The 15,202-nt window shown below is 37.6% G+C and overlaps 5 protein-coding genes across 7 annotated transcripts; 2 read left to right on the top strand and 3 right to left on the bottom strand.

Annotated features, from left to right (window-relative positions):
* Positions 1 to 89: 89 nt before the first annotated feature.
* Positions 90 to 2,390, top strand: LOC104712065 (basic leucine zipper 25). The gene is made up of 6 exons (XM_010428867.3): positions 90 to 689; positions 782 to 842; positions 1,055 to 1,244; positions 1,530 to 1,605; positions 1,706 to 1,831; positions 1,959 to 2,390. Exons 1-6 carry the CDS (start codon positions 234 to 236, stop codon positions 2,265 to 2,267), a joined length of 1,218 nt encoding a protein of 405 aa, XP_010427169.1. The 5' UTR covers positions 90 to 233; the 3' UTR covers positions 2,268 to 2,390.
* A 303-nt stretch (positions 2,391 to 2,693) lies between these two features.
* Positions 2,694 to 6,997, bottom strand: LOC104712064 (histone acetyltransferase GCN5). The gene is made up of 13 exons (XM_010428866.3): positions 6,174 to 6,997; positions 6,032 to 6,096; positions 5,850 to 5,930; positions 5,675 to 5,746; positions 5,246 to 5,414; positions 4,891 to 4,934; positions 4,550 to 4,649; positions 4,037 to 4,105; positions 3,885 to 3,939; positions 3,493 to 3,611; positions 3,296 to 3,389; positions 3,018 to 3,159; positions 2,694 to 2,929 (listed from the first exon to the last, which is right to left on the bottom strand). Exons 1-13 carry the CDS (start codon positions 6,807 to 6,809, stop codon positions 2,866 to 2,868), a joined length of 1,710 nt encoding a protein of 569 aa, XP_010427168.1. The 5' UTR covers positions 6,810 to 6,997; the 3' UTR covers positions 2,694 to 2,865.
* Positions 6,998 to 7,355: 358 nt separating this feature from the next.
* On the bottom strand, positions 7,356 to 10,145 carry LOC104712063 (DJ-1 protein homolog F). The gene is made up of 4 exons (XM_010428865.3): positions 9,395 to 10,145; positions 8,428 to 8,901; positions 7,966 to 8,331; positions 7,356 to 7,676 (listed from the first exon to the last, which is right to left on the bottom strand). The coding sequence occupies exons 1-4, from the start codon at positions 9,572 to 9,574 to the stop codon at positions 7,497 to 7,499; spliced, it is 1,200 nt and encodes a 399-aa protein (XP_010427167.1). The 5' UTR covers positions 9,575 to 10,145; the 3' UTR covers positions 7,356 to 7,496.
* A 1,687-nt stretch (positions 10,146 to 11,832) lies between these two features.
* On the top strand, positions 11,833 to 13,536 carry LOC104715667 (Plant calmodulin-binding protein-like protein). Its single transcript, XM_087466311.1, has one exon. The coding sequence runs from the start codon at positions 11,948 to 11,950 to the stop codon at positions 13,349 to 13,351; it is 1,404 nt and encodes a 467-aa protein (XP_087322437.1). The 5' UTR covers positions 11,833 to 11,947; the 3' UTR covers positions 13,352 to 13,536.
* Positions 13,537 to 13,540: 4 nt separating this feature from the next.
* Positions 13,541 to 15,193, bottom strand: LOC104712061 (histone H2A variant 1-like). Of its 3 annotated transcripts, none has more exons than XM_010428864.3 (3): positions 15,029 to 15,193; positions 14,396 to 14,536; positions 13,541 to 14,119 (listed from the first exon to the last, which is right to left on the bottom strand). In XM_010428864.3, exons 2-3 carry the CDS (start codon positions 14,510 to 14,512, stop codon positions 13,823 to 13,825), a joined length of 414 nt encoding a protein of 137 aa, XP_010427166.1. In that variant the 5' UTR covers positions 14,513 to 14,536; positions 15,029 to 15,193; the 3' UTR covers positions 13,541 to 13,822. The 3 variants fall into 3 exon arrangements, with proteins under 3 accessions (XP_010427166.1, XP_010427164.1, XP_010427165.1); XM_010428862.3 differs by having other exon boundaries at positions 14,727 to 15,084; XM_010428863.3 differs by lacking the exon at positions 15,029 to 15,193 and adding an exon at positions 14,661 to 14,795.
* Positions 15,194 to 15,202: the final 9 nt, after the last annotated feature.

Below are 15,202 nucleotides of genomic sequence, written 5' to 3'. Positions count from 1 at the left end.
TACTTTTTTTTTTTTTTTTCTTTTTGCCGTTTTAAATTAAATTAACAGTCAAAGAAAATGTTAGGTTTAGTACTAATCCAATACAATAGAGAAACGTGTCAAGTATTCTAACCAAAAATGGCGGCTCCACGTAAGACAACACACAGAGAGAGAAGAGAGAGAAAAAGACAGAAAAAAATCTAGAGAGAGAGAGAGAGAGAAAAATTAAGGAATCTGAGGCGATTGGGTAAGCGATGCACATCGTCTTCTCTGTCGATGATTTGACCGAATCCTTCTGGCCTGTTCCCCCTCCAGCGCCGTCACCGGGATCAACCCCGGCTCCGACACCGTCACATAACATGGCGGATGGGATGACTCGAAGTCAATCGGAGTGGGCGTTCCACAGGCTTCTCAATGAGTTGTCCGGTTCCGATTCGAGCGCTACGACAAACGCAACCGAGAGATCACCTCCACCGGTTCAATCTCTTTCGAGAGTTGAAGAAACCGTTGACGAAACCGAAGACGTCGTCGAGATTCAGAAACCGCAGAGTCATCATCATCGCCTTCCTTCGGATGATCAAGGGAATCGTAATCGTGCTCCGTCGTCTGATCCGTTGGATTCTTCAGCTGGTGGTGGTGTTGATCCTAATCAGTATCACGCGATTCTTAAGAGCAAGCTCGAGCTTGCTTGTGCTGCTGTTGCTCGTCGTGTACGTCTTTTAGATCCATTTCCTTCTTATATGTGTTCACACGAAGAAATTGAGGTTGTAGTGTTGATTTGATTTCATTTGAATTTTTGTAGGTGGGAACTGTGAAACCGGAAGATTCGAGTGCTTCAGCTAGCAATCAAAAGCAAGCTCAAGGTTACGTATCGTTGCTTTGTTTTGGTTTTTGACTCTCAAAATGGATTCCTGCTTTTGTATGCGTTTAGATGAGATCTGAGATCTTTTGACACTTCATACTTCATAGTGCATTCTACTACATAGCTTCCTATATTACTCACTTGCGATATATACCTTTGATACGAGTTGTTCTTCGGTTGGTTGATAATGGGATTATTGTTTTACTGTTCTAGGCTCTACTGTGGCACAAACCTCACCTGGTGCTTCGTCTGTTAAATTTTCTTCATCAACTAGCACGCAGAAGAAACCAGATGTTCCAGCTAGACAAACTACCAGTATTTCATCACGAGATGATTCTGATGACGATGATCTTGATGGAGATGCTGATAATGGAGATCCTACTGATGTGAAGCGTGCTAGGAGGTACAGATCTTGATCTTTGTTATCTTAAAGATATACTTTTGACTTTGAACGTTTTGTGGGGGAACACTTTGCAGTTGAGATTTTCTACTTCTCTTTAAAGAGAAACCAAGAACTGAAGTCTTTTTAGAAGGGGAATGTTTCAGTTAGTTTTATGTTTTAACTGTTGTTGTTAGGAAAATCTTTTTGTACATGTACATCTGAAAGTGGAATAAATAGTCATTTAGACAAAATCAGGCTCCAGGTATATCTAAGGTCATCATGATTCATTATTTTGTAATTACTCAGGATGCTCTCAAACCGAGAATCCGCTAGGCGCTCCAGGAGAAGAAAGCAAGAACAAATGAATGAATTTGATACACAGGTTCCTTCTTTAATTAGTTGTTCACTGAACATTTCTCGATTCTTTCTTGTTTTTCAGCTGTCTTCCAGGGATTTATAGGAAAAGTTTTTATCATTTCTAGGTAGGCCAATTAAGAGCTGAGCATTCAACTTTACTTACTCGTCTTAGTGACATGAATCATAAGTATGATGCAGCTGCTGTTGACAACAGAATCTTAAGAGCTGATATCGAAACTTTGAGAACAAAGGTATATAGGTTCCGTTCTTGTTGTGGTACTCCAAGAGTTTTAAGATCTTACAACACCCACGATTATGATCTAATCTTCTTATTTATTAACTGAGTTTATCCCATCGCATTGATAAATACTTGTGCAGGTTAAGATGGCAGAGGAAACTGTGAAAAGAGTGACGGGAGTGAACCCTTTGCATTGGGCAAGACCAAACATGGGCATACCATTCAACAACACTCCGAGCGCTCCCACTAGAATCCCGCCAAACTCTAACCACATTTTGAAACCAGCAGTCCGAAGCACCACCACCAGTGCCGGTTTAGCACCAAATCAGAGAGTAGAGACGGCGAATTTCATGCCGGAACAGGTAGATCGTGAAGGCATGCAGAATCCATTTGCTCCTGATTCTTCTAATCTGTATGAAACCCTACCCCATTGGAATCACAAGCATTAGCCATAACAAGAGTCATTGGTTTTGTGATTTTGAGGTAACTATTGTCTGTATTTTTGTTTCTTACTGTGTGATTCTGTGTAAACTCTTAATATATTATATATGATTGGACAAATTGAGAATCCACACCTGTGTTTCGTAGTCAAAAAGCTATCGTTTCTAACACAATCGAAGTTGAAATGTCAGAGTTGTAGACATCTGCACATAATTTTGGAGGCAACCATAACCGTTTAAACAAAAGTTAGCAATCCACAATGTCTGGCAAAACTTATGTGCGATTTGGACAAATTCTAGTGTGAGCCAGTATAGTATGAAGCCACATAGGATTGTTGTTTTCGGTTTAAGCTCTGGTTTATTTTGGAATTCTACGATTAAATATGTTAGATGGCAACAATGTCATATGCATAAGGAGAGAAAAAGGACAAATGATTGGAAGTATGAGAAACTTGGCGAGAAGATTTGTATTCCTAAAAGATTCGTATGCAAATTAATATACAACATACATTAACTTAACAATATACTTGAATATTGGGAGGTTGCTTCCCTACCTCCCAATAAAATTGTCTAAGAAATTGTCTTTTTTTTTTCACTTTGCCACCTTCTATTGAGATTTAGCACCAGACTGGAGACCTGCTTGTACTTTGCTATGGAAGTGTGTTTCCAACCTTTTTAAGAGAAAAAAAAAATAATTAAATTACCCGAATAAGAAGAGAAGAGAAGAGATGAGTTGAAATGAAAGAAAAGACATCTTACCTGGTTGCACATTTGTAATAAATGGTATCAGGGGAGTTGTAAGTTCTACAATTGTTAAACATCCGTCTCGCATCAGCAACAAACATATCGAGTGTCACGTAATACTGTTCCGACTCTACCCTCTTTGCAATTACCTTCAGATCTATGTTACCATTTTTTGGTTAACCAAACTGAAACCATTTTTTACTTAAAAAGAGGACAAATTCTGGATACTAAATAGCGAATATGGATATATTATATATATATATATATATATATATATATATATATCTTCTTACCAATGGGATCTTTAATGATGTCATAGTAATCAGGGACATCGCGAGAATCAACTGGTTCTTTGAAAGGCCAAGCATCAGCATGGTCTTGCATTGTCTGTTGCAATTAACAACAGCTTGTCAAACTAGAGTAACATAATATGTAAGAGGGCATCATAATTTTAATAACAATGCACTGAAAGACAGAAACTTATCACAACCTTCAAAAGTGCGCGCATAAGTGCATTCAACTGTTTTTGATTTGTCACCATATCTGCAGAACAGTTGAATAACTTGAAACGAGTGTGCCCCCACTGATCTGGGGTCCAACCAGCTTCCCCTGCAATATTTTACCGTACTTCCCGTATGAATCAAACTATAATTACAAAGGGAGATGAATCGATTTGTTTAAAGCCACTATAAGTATTACAGATAAACCCTAAGCCCATAGCTAACCAATGCAGGAATCTTAGCACATGCATATATCAACTTGATCTCATGGAGCCTCTAGCACAACGTTATTTTTAAGATGACTGGAATATTGTTCAAGGGAGATAAATCTATTTCTTGAGTAACAAACTGCAACAATACAGGGAGTAGAATAATGACTTACTTAAGCCACGTATTTCCTCAACTTTGATAATCTTTCGAGGAATTCCAGCTTCATTCTGTAAAAATCATCTTGTTTATTATACTACCGAAAACATGGGGTTTTCGCTGTGACATACATAGTAATTAAATTCACACAAAACGATTGATGCTTACCTTTAGAAACTCAATTTTTGGATACACATTCTGACAGTTTGATAACTCTCTTATCCTTTCATCAATTGCCTGATATAACAAAAAGTACAACGGGGATCAGAATCTGATACGTATAATGGTCGCGAGGGTCCAATTAGCAAAGGTCTTCATAAATTAATTAGACAGTAATGTAACCTATGTTTACTTGTTTAGTAATTACTTTTAAGCTGTGTGGGTGTTTTAGTGGTAGGTTGCCATGCTCTCTTAGTCTAGAAGACTAAGAAGATAGCTTTTGGGAGGGTAGTTTGGTTCTTGGTCTCATAGAGGAAGACAGGAACTTCCATTAATTAATTACTTCTCGATAGAGGAGAGGAACTGTCAATAATCAAGTCCTAAAGTTGTATTGCTTCTGTTTTTGAATTCTTCAGAATCAGCCACAAAGTTAGAGTATAAATTTACAGATACTTTGGGTATAGCTGAACCTGAAGGCCCATGAATTTTTTTACCATATACAAAATAATCGCAATGGCTTACCTTTCTTTGCTGGCGTATCATGCTTGACAGATCCGTATATGGAAGCTTTGGATCAATTTTGCATTCCATTAGGAGGCCACCATCATAATCTTTAATGAACCTAGGAAAATACCAAGCTTTTTTTATTTGCAAGAGTAAGTTCAAAGATGTAGAGGAGAATGATAAGCCAAATTCTGGAAAACTCTCTGGTAGCATGATCAGCTAGGAAATATAATGCTTTTACTCTAAGGTTTGTGAGCTTGATTGAGCCCACAAATATTTCAGTCAGACATCAAACATATAAAGCACACAAGTAAAGTACGGTAATGAGCAGTTTGAACTTAAGAGCATAGTTTTCATACCCATGCCATACATCTTTCTCCAAGTAAATCTCTTTAGTAAAACCCTGCACAAGATAATAGACTTAAAAGATCAACTTAGTGAACGACTATTAAAATATCAAAATTACAGTTAGTATCCCAGAAAGTAGACTTGATAGAATAGTGTAGAAACGGAACTTTCTGAAGAGAAACATTGAGGTATATATCCAGGCACAATTCAGGCAACCTATATGCTTATTGCTACAATAACATATATAAAACATTGCATGCAAAATACAGTTCAGTTCCTTTTCTGATATGTACTAACAGTTGGTTGAAATTTGTTGTCAGATTAAATATAGAGCAAGAAACTGCACAATCAACGAAATACACCAACCTGCTTGACAAAATAACCAACAGCATTGTTGTCCGCATAAGTAAGAAAATGCGTTAATCCATCAACATCACGTGCATGTTGTTTCAAGTGGTTCATCAGTCTGGTACCGTACCCTTTTACTTGTTCATCTGCTGTGATTGCACAAAATGCTATCTCCCCAAACTTCTGACTGATGCGCAGGAAAACGTGTAGTTAATAAGCATGTCAAGATTTATGACATGAGACTAACATATTATTCTATTTGAGAAGAAACATGTGCTTGATGATAATATAAGATACCAAGTCATTATACTTTCTTTCAGTCTTAAAGTAAAGAGTAAAAAAAACTAGATGTATAAGCGTATAACTATACATTTTGGAGAAAGTCATCACTAGTAGAATATTCTTGGGGTAAAAAAGATGGGACAAGTTAAACGAAATAGACCTTACCTGTGATATGGACGATACGTGATACCACCTACAACTAGAGTTCCTCTTAGGACCATAACAGACTTATGTTTCCTGAGAAAATAGCATAAGTTACAGATATTAGAATGCTTACCATTAGCCATTGTTTGATATAGAATTTACCATTAGGTATTTCACTCTAGTTTAGCATGTTTACCTGTCCATCAGAAGACGAACAATGTACTCCTTGGGCATATTAGGCAACTGTCTTGCAAAGATGTTCTTCAACCCAACCAAGCTGCAAAACATTCAACAAACTATTCAGAAAAAAAAAACTCAAAGCTGATACAAAAGCTGAGAATTCTCTGACAGGAGAGACGATTGAGGGTAGGAAGGTACCACATCATATGCTCATCAATGCAATCATTTGAGTAACAAACAAATTTGAGTCTTCCTGCTTGCTCCTATAAGAAAGATATCACCAAGTTTGTCAATGGTGATTCTCTAATTAATTCAAAGATAGGATCCAGTGATAAGCTACCTCTCTCTTCAAAGCTTCTTCTCTCGCAATGTAAGCTCCGCTAGTCTGAAAATTCTCAGCCAGTACCTTAACAGACTCATCCTTGGGCACCAGCCCTGAGATTGAGCTTCCTCCAACGGTTCCACTCACACCAGTCCCAACCACAGATGATCCACCATCTTTTCCGCCATCAGAGCTCTCAAGCTTCACAGTGGAGCTCTCAGTCTTCAGCTTAGTGTTGCGACTCGAACCACCATTGACTCCTGAATTGGAATCGAGTCGAGCGGCCGTGAAAGTGCGCATGGAAGAGTCCTGATCCTGATCGGGAGCAAATTCGTCCTCATCATCGTCCACGACGATATCCTCTGACTCATCAGGGTCTGAGTCCGTATCAGCGCCGCGAGCTGAGATGCTCTCGAGTTCGTCGTTGGAAGTCAAGGCACCGTCGCGAGTATCGGCAGAGAAAGAGGAAGGAGGGAAAGAGGTAGAAGGAGGAGCGTGGTCTTCAGATGCGGCTGCATTCGCCGCCGTGGTGGCGGCGAGCTTGCGCTTGTGGAGAGAAGAAGAGACTGAAGCGGAGGCTGAATGAGAAGGAGAAGGAGTTTGAGAGCTGCGCGAACGGTTGGCCGCGTTGAGATGGGAAGAGTGAGAGTCCATTGAAGCAGAGTAGTGAAGTTGATTGAAGCAAATCGTGACGAAATCGAGCGTTTAGGGTTTAGATCGTATGATTTGGGGGCGGGAAAGACGGCCGCCGACGAACGGAATATTCTCCTTCGCTTTCTTTTTTTAATGAGCCAAAAGTTTTTAACCGTAACCAAAATTGCTAATTCGGTAATTTAATTTCCTGTAACTTTAAAAGTAAGGAAATTTATGCTGTGATTAATTATAAAAAAATGCGATTTACAATGTACAATTTACAATTTTTTTTCACTACAATTTACAATTTAAACTACCAAAAAACCATTATCTTATTTTGATCCATGAACAGTTCCGTATTTAATCCGTCAATATGTTGTTTTTATACTATTATACTATAGTATGTTGTTATTTCTATACGATTTTTAGTGACATACAGTGTATATCATTAGTGAAACTAGAATAACAACAAAAATTAGTTTGTTTAGAATTCATTAGTCACTAACATTTTACTATGTAGCAAATTGTTATTTGGTGACAGGTTTTGCTATTTGCTAATCAACTATATATTCTTTAAGTGATTTATTGAAGTAATTAGAAAATACAAGCCATGGTACAACATAAAGTGTCAATTGCATGCATAATAATGTGATGTGCATATGATCATCATTATGTTACATTTTTAGGCGTTAAAACACCATTGACATATTAGAAAACAACAGAAAGACCAAGTGCACTCGACAACGCATACAAAAAAGCAGGAAGATCGGAAGTTTTTGCGGCTGTGATTAGCTTGTCGTCAGTCACACACTGTTCTGATTCCACGATCTCACCACCAGCAACCTTCACAGCTACCTTTGTCCCATAACTACTTGCACATCTTTTCTTCTGTACAATGTAATAGTATGACACAACAATGAAATTAGATTAGTTATAATTGGAAAGTTTTAATCTAGCCAAAGAAAATGGTGCCATGAAATTATATTGGTTATTGGTATGATGAGTTATATCAAACATGTATATTCAAATTAAATGTGAAGAGATAATAACCTATCTTGACATTTTTTTTTAATCTTAGAGTAATTTAAAGATTTTTGCTCGGGTATACAAATATCATCTTTGATTTGGTTTGGTTGATATCTGTCTACCTCTAATATCAACGGTGTATATTACGTACCTTAAGAGCACCTGTCGCGGCAAGTAGCCAATTTCCCATTCCAATGGCAGCAACAAACTTGTCTTTCTCAACAAACGTTCTGACCAAATCGATGGCCTTGGGGTTCATCACCAAGAGCTCCGGCGATCTTCCTCCGGGTACCACAATGCAGTCGTAATCATCCACGGAGACATCATCCCACTCAATGGTCACATAGAAGTTGTGGCCAAACTTCTCAGTAGGAAGTTGCCGTCCGTCCTCGAGGTCGTGAACAATTGTAGCACATTTCTCACCTCTCTTCTTGTTTGGCGTCACTGCGTCCACTTTACATCCTAAAGCTTGAAACGCTTTAAATGGTACATTGATACTGTAGTCTTCAACACAGTCCTACATGTATATATACCAAGATCACATATAATTTATTTATTTTTGAAGTAAAAAAAAAAAAAATTGAAGAGAGAACATTAAAGTCTAAGAGCTTACCCCAATCAAGAAAAGCAAAGAAGGCTGATGATTCTCCTTGGAGCTAGAAATCTTGAAGCCAAGTGATTCGAGCAAAACTCTGAGACTGTGAGCCAGAGTAGGCCACCCCATAGTAGACATGAAATTGCCGTCCTTGACACAATCAGTGATGTCAAAAAGGGTCTGGATTCCGGGCTGTTGCCACCACTCTCCGCCGGAGAGCTCGATCAACGGCTTCATGCTTCCGAACGCCGTGCACTTCATTCCACCGGTGAGCAGACCCGCAGCCGCGAGAAACAGCTGGCTGTGGCAGCTCGTGAAGATGAGCTTCTTGAGTTCGGCGAACCTAGCCACAAGACTCACGCATTTCTCGTCGGCGCTCAGAAGTTCCGTGAAACGTCCACCGGGAACGTAAATTGCGTCGTATTGGTCAGGGATGACGTCATCGAAGTTCGCGTTTACTGTGAGATGGTCAACCACCAACTCGGTGTATATCTGTCACAAGGTAAAAAACACAAACTGTTACTATTTTACTATTGAGTAGGCCATGCAATTTGCGTTGAGACCACCCAATTCTCATAATGCATGTTTTGGATAATTTAACGTTTATATATTATTTAATATAATTACTCAATGTCCAATTATCAAAAGTATCCTAAATATATATACCCCAAACCCGTATCAGATTCTTACTCTGTAGTGAGGATTCAAGTACTAGTTTGAATTACTTGTAGTCTACCCTTACTCGATCTGGTGGGAGATCTTAGTAGAAAATTATTGATTTATGGGATTGCCATAAAAGATAAAAAACTAAAAAAAAAAAAAAAAAAAAAAAAAAAATTCCAATTACTAATAGCAAGTGTAAGTGTAGTATTTTCGGGAACAAATTTGCATAATATATTTTTGTATCCCTTTTTTACTGATCAAGCAAAGAGCGATTGGAAGGGCAAAACCAAAATGAAGAAGAGGTGAAGGATTAGAGAAATGCCTCGAGGCCGAGAAGATCATGAGCGGCCATGATGCACTTGTCGCCAGTTTTGCGACCAGGGGAAACGCAGTGGACGTTAACGCCAAACGCTTGAAGAACATAGAGAGGTACTATGGTCTCGTACGCTTCCATGAACTCTCCGCATAACATCAAAACCGATTTCTGAGCCATGGATCCCATAATTTTCTCTTCACGGAACACAGAACTAAATGTGTGTGTATATATATGAGTTCAAATAATTATATTGATTGTGCTTTTATATATTCAATAATGAAAGAGATAAGGTTATATATTATATTTATGGAGACGTACATAGCTTTTTTTGGAGCTATTATTAATCAACTGAATTATTAATTTTTTTTATTTTGTATATATTATTATTAGTTGTGGCTGTGTAGTGTGTACTAGACTACTACTAGTCGTGTCAACTGTCAAGTCTAATTATTGCCGTTACATTTTTTGGGAAGCATAGGTAACAGGTTTGTAAAGAAACAAAACTGCAATTTACCTAGTGGATTTGGAATATCAGCTTGTTAGATGATCATCGTGTTATTGTTTGGAGTCCATGATGGAACAAAAACCCATTTATCGTTGCAACCATTCAAAATTCGAATAATAATCTTTGATCGAACCCAATAAAAGCATATTGTCTTGTCACAAATAAATAGATTTGTGAAAGAAAAAAAATATTATAAACCAACAATTTGTATTTCGTTCTTTTTAAAAAAAAAAAAATAGTAGTTTAGTTCGCGAATAGACGAATTTGCGTGTCCACTATTTAATCAAGCATTTACAAACAATTGAAGAGTAAAATATTAATCACGTGTTAATTTCAATTTCTCGAGCCACCTACCTCACCAACTTGACGACATCTTCCTCTGCTTAACCTGCAGGAATCCAAATAAAAAAAAAGGAATGGCCAAACTAAGGGCACATGAAAATGAAGTAATTGTACTCGATCGCTTCAGCACCAGCAAATTAAGTAACAAACGAAAAAAACAAAATAAAAAATATGACTTATGACGAATCTGATTAGAAAATCAAATTTAATTGGAATTATTGCAACAAAACCAACTGATTTTTTTTGTTTCTGTTTAGCAAATTTCATACGTTAATTTGTATTAACATATACATATATACATAGCTCGTGGAGTATCTTTGCGCTCTTAGCTTATAGTCTCTCGAGGATGAGCTACAACATCGTAATTTAGTTTTTTCCACACTCCAGCAGCCTTGTCTTTTTAACATTTTACCGTCTCTAACTAATTGGTTAAGAGCGAAGATCGTGGCTTTAAACAGCATTCCAACTCGACCTACCTAGGAATTCTGAAAGAAAAACTTTTAATTCATCGCAATCCAACACTCTCCTCTCTTTCTCAAAATATATTTCTTACTCTATGAATATATTTTTTTAACCCTAGGGCTCTAAATATTATTGGGCCAGGGCTGATCCTAATTAAGAGAAGAGACAAGCCTAAGAAAAGAAACTTGGAGCATTATGGTTCAACAGCAGAGTCGCCGTTATGGTTCTTGATCGTGGTTTTGTTCTTGTCTGCATGGTCGTCATTAATTATGGTTTTTTTTTTTGTTTTTTTTAGGCTTGGAATAATTTGTGTAATACAAAGTATAGTGATAACAGACTCAAATTGAAATCTCGACAAAAGGACACTGAATATGAAATATTTTAAAAAGTTTGAAATCTTTTTGGATTGTGCATGACTGCGAAAAAAGAAGAGGAGCGTGTGAGCAATGAGCCCGTCTTTGGCCGACCATCTCCCTTAGATGCGCCGACTCTGACGTTGTTGTTAAAAGTTCTAAAATATTTGTGTTTCCCTCTTGGCTCCAACCCTTTTACATTGTTTATTTAGGAGAGCATAGTCGATCGATGATTTAAGAAACTTCAATTATCTATTTTCTAAAGAGTTTTATATTTGAAAACATTTATAAAACTTTATGTGTGTGGATTCTAAAACTTTTGTGTTATATCTTAGATTTTGTTTCTGATACCTTAACCTATAAACTTCATTAAAATTAATTTTTAGTGATTCTTCAATATACAAAGATTTATTTGTTGTTTTCAGTAAATATTAAATGTAATCAAGCATTTGAAACTTTACTAATTGAATAACACCAAAAATTCAAATCTCTAAATCATGATTTACAAATATCATATTTAATAACACCAAATTGTATTTTATAATTTGAAGTTTTGAACTATTGATTTAAATAACAACAGATTATGTTTGGTTTAGCTTCTTTTAAAATTCTATGAAAAAAAAACATTATGCTCATTTAGCGGAGACGTTATATTATATGAGAACAAGAAAAAAAAAATGTTGATTAAGAAACAATAATTAATAATCAGAAAGTGGACTATAAAAGGGAAAGCATGAAATTGCAAATCTTTCAATTTATATAGACCAAAACCGGTAACGTATTAGGAGAAAAGCTTCAAAAACATAGAAGCTAGAGAAGAGAGCATCTCACAGGTTTGCCTTGGAAAGATCAAGGAAGGCTGCTCAAGATCGGTTAGAGAGGAGCCTTGGACTGGAGATGATAAAGAGATGTAGACCTAGTATGCTTCCTCAACCAATGACACCGGCCGAGAAGCATATCGTTGCTAAAGTCACAGGCGGGTCACCTAATGATATGAAGGGAACGAGTAGTTCAGAGGCTAGGAGAAAGAGCCAAGATGTTCAAGTTGGTTCTGACAAGAAGAGCCATAGCGGTAAGAAACTTGATATTTCTTGCTCCGGAAATAAGAAACAGAGTGGGTCACCTAATTATATGAAGGGAACGAGTAGTTCAGAGGCTAGGAGACAGAGACAAGGTGTTCAAGCTGGTTCGGACAAGAAGAGCCAGACCGGTAAGAAACTTGATATTTCTTGCTCCGGAAACAAGAAACAGAGTAGTAGTAGTAGTAGTAGTAGTAGTAGTAGTTTGAAAAAGGTTCTGAGTTTCAAGAGAAGTTGTAGGATTGGTCGTTGTTATGATAGAGCAACTTGTTCTTCGTTTCTTAGAAACTCAAAGTTCACAGAGGATACGATGCTTGCTTCTCCTAATGAATTGAAAGTCTGTCCTTATACGTATTGCTCACTCAACGCGCATCTTCACGACCAATTCCCACCTCTTAAAAACTTTATATCCGCAAGAAGACGTTCCATGAAGTCCCATGCAAATGTGAAGATGAGTGGTGATGATGGTTGTGTAGATATCTATGTTGATGGGAAGAAAGAAAATGGAAGCACTCGAGATGTTGTTGATATCCAAGTAATCGATTTTGAGCCTGAGGATAACATGGACATGGAATGGGGAAAGGCTGAAGGTTTAGAATCTGAGCGTACAGAGATGGTGAGCTTACTAGATGGTGAAGGCATTGAATCAGGTGATGAAAACATTGGTATGATGATGATTGGAAACTTTGCAGGAGGGGATCAAAAGAATGAAGAGAGTGGTTTCTCGGATAAGTCTAAAAACATTCTTTTATTCAAACAGTCGATTATACAAGACGACATCATCCTAGGGAATGCTCTTGATGAGAAGCTAAACTCCAAGAAAGCTGAAGATTGTAAGGAGGTAGACGAAGAGAAAGTGGAAGAGCGGATTGAACTTGTGTCGAAACCAGAGGAAACTCTGTTAACCCTTGTGCAAAAACCCTACAACCGAGAAGAGTGCACTGAGACTTGGAGGGAGGAACTCAACCCAAGAGAACCCAGTTACCTTTCAGTTACCGCAGAGCCGAGCAGTGAAACAGTGGAACTCAAGCATGAGGACATGGATGAGATGAAGAACACAGAGGAGTGGATGACTGATTATGCTCTGCAACATAACGTCAGCAAACTCGCTGTAGAAAGAAAGAAGGATGTAGCATTACTCGTTGAGGCATTTGAGACCACATTACCTAGAGAACGTTCACCAGCTTTCACTAATGGAAGACACCTTCAAGCTTGCAATTGACGTGCTCAAAGCCTTAACCCCTACTGACTACTGAGTGAGTGAATGAAGAACTCTTTTCAGAAACTGAATGGTTTTGAGTTTTGACTTATGTTTGGGGTATTTGAGCCTAATTTGGAATATGTGACTGATGATGTTTGATACCAAGTTTTATACCTAAGAGAGCATGCGAGTAAACGATTTCTGCAGTTGTTAAGCACTGAAAATAGTTCACTTTTTTTTTTAACATAGTAAGCAAATGACAAGAGCATGCAAAGACAGCATTTGCTTGAACAAAAGAAACCTAAAAGTTCAAATTAACTAATGTACACCTGAGAAGAGATCAACACTAGTCAAAGAACTAAGAAGAGAGAAAAGAGAAAAGAGAAGAAGAAAAAAAGCAGTCCAAGACTAAACAAACACAAACACCATAAGCTACTAATTAGCAGATCACAATAATATCTCTCTCTCTTAGTGACTGAAGAAGAAACAAAATCACTCTTTGGTGGTTTTGTTGATGAGAGACTTGTGGATGTGAGGGATGACACCTCCTCCAGCAATAGTTCCTTTGATGAGTGTGTCAAGCTCCTCATCTCCTCTAATAGCCAACTGCAAATGCCTTGGAGTTATCCTCTTCACTTTCAGATCTTTGCTAGCGTTTCCAGCCAACTCAAGAACCTCCGCAGTCAGGTACTCAAGGATTGAAGCAGTGTACACAGCAGCGGTTGCACCAACTCTCCCATGTGCAGAAACCCTGTTTTTGAGTTGCCTGTGAATACGACCCACTGGAAACTGAAAATTAACAAAAGAATCAGCATCAGTGTTTGTGCTAATACTATTAACCGAAGCAATAATTAGCTTCAGAGAACCTTTGGAGTCATATTATCAAAAACAACAACAGCAACATTATGATGGGTCTGTGCTCACTGCTCATACCATAAGACATTAAGCTAAAGCAAGACAAAATTGAGTAACCCTAGAAGTCCTAAAAGATCTGAACCGTACTGACAAATTACGAATCGAATCAAAAGTCAAAGAAGGTCAAAATTAGGGTTTGAGGGAATAGACCTGAATACCAGCACGAGCAGAGCGAGAGATGGGTTTCTTCTTGTTGTCCTTGTCTTTGTCCTTGTTACCAGCCATCGTCTTCGCAGCTACGAGTCCTTTTCCTCCTTTCCCTGCCATCCTCGCTGTTTCCTTCTTCTAGATCTGACCCCATACATAGTCAAACCAAAAAATTCAGAGAAAAATCACAAAAACAAGAGTATTACGCCTAAATCTACCAGATCTGTCAAAAGAAGACGAAATCGAAGAACAGAATCGGTAATCCCACCCAAAATTTCTCGAAGAGAGTGAGAAACACACAGAAACAGATCTGTGGAAGAGAGAAGTAAAGTACCTGAGAGACGACGAGAGAATTGCAAAGAAGAAGAAAAAAAAAAAAAAGGACGAAAGAAACGAAATCTGGTTGAAAGTGAATGGGATGGGAGTTTTAAAATCAAAAGTTTGGTGGGAGTTTTTAAATCTTTTGAAAATCTTGGGGGGAACCTACGTTTCCCGGTTAAAATTTTACTTTTGGAGCCTTAAAATGTTTCAACGTTTTGCTAAAAAGCCCCCCCCGTTTCTTATAAGACTTTAAAATCCTCGTTTTATTTTAAAAACTGAGTTAGAAAGCCTCTAGGAAGAGAAGATTATACATACCTTTATATGATTTTGCTTTGTGATGAAAGTTTAAGATTTTTTTTTCTTTGTGTGATGAATTAGTTGTTGAGCTCTATGTGATTTTATACTAGTTTCCATCATAAATAGCTTGAGATTTATCATTCATTTTATTTCTTTGTTATTTTTGGTATCTGCGACTCAAACAATTTAGTC

This window comes from Camelina sativa, chromosome 9 (assembly GCF_030686135.1).
Source record: "Camelina sativa cultivar CO46 ecotype springtype chromosome 9, ASM3068613v1".
In the NCBI taxonomy this organism is placed as follows: Eukaryota; Viridiplantae; Streptophyta; class Magnoliopsida; order Brassicales; family Brassicaceae; genus Camelina; species Camelina sativa.
This window is presented reverse-complemented; position numbering and strand designations above follow the sequence as displayed.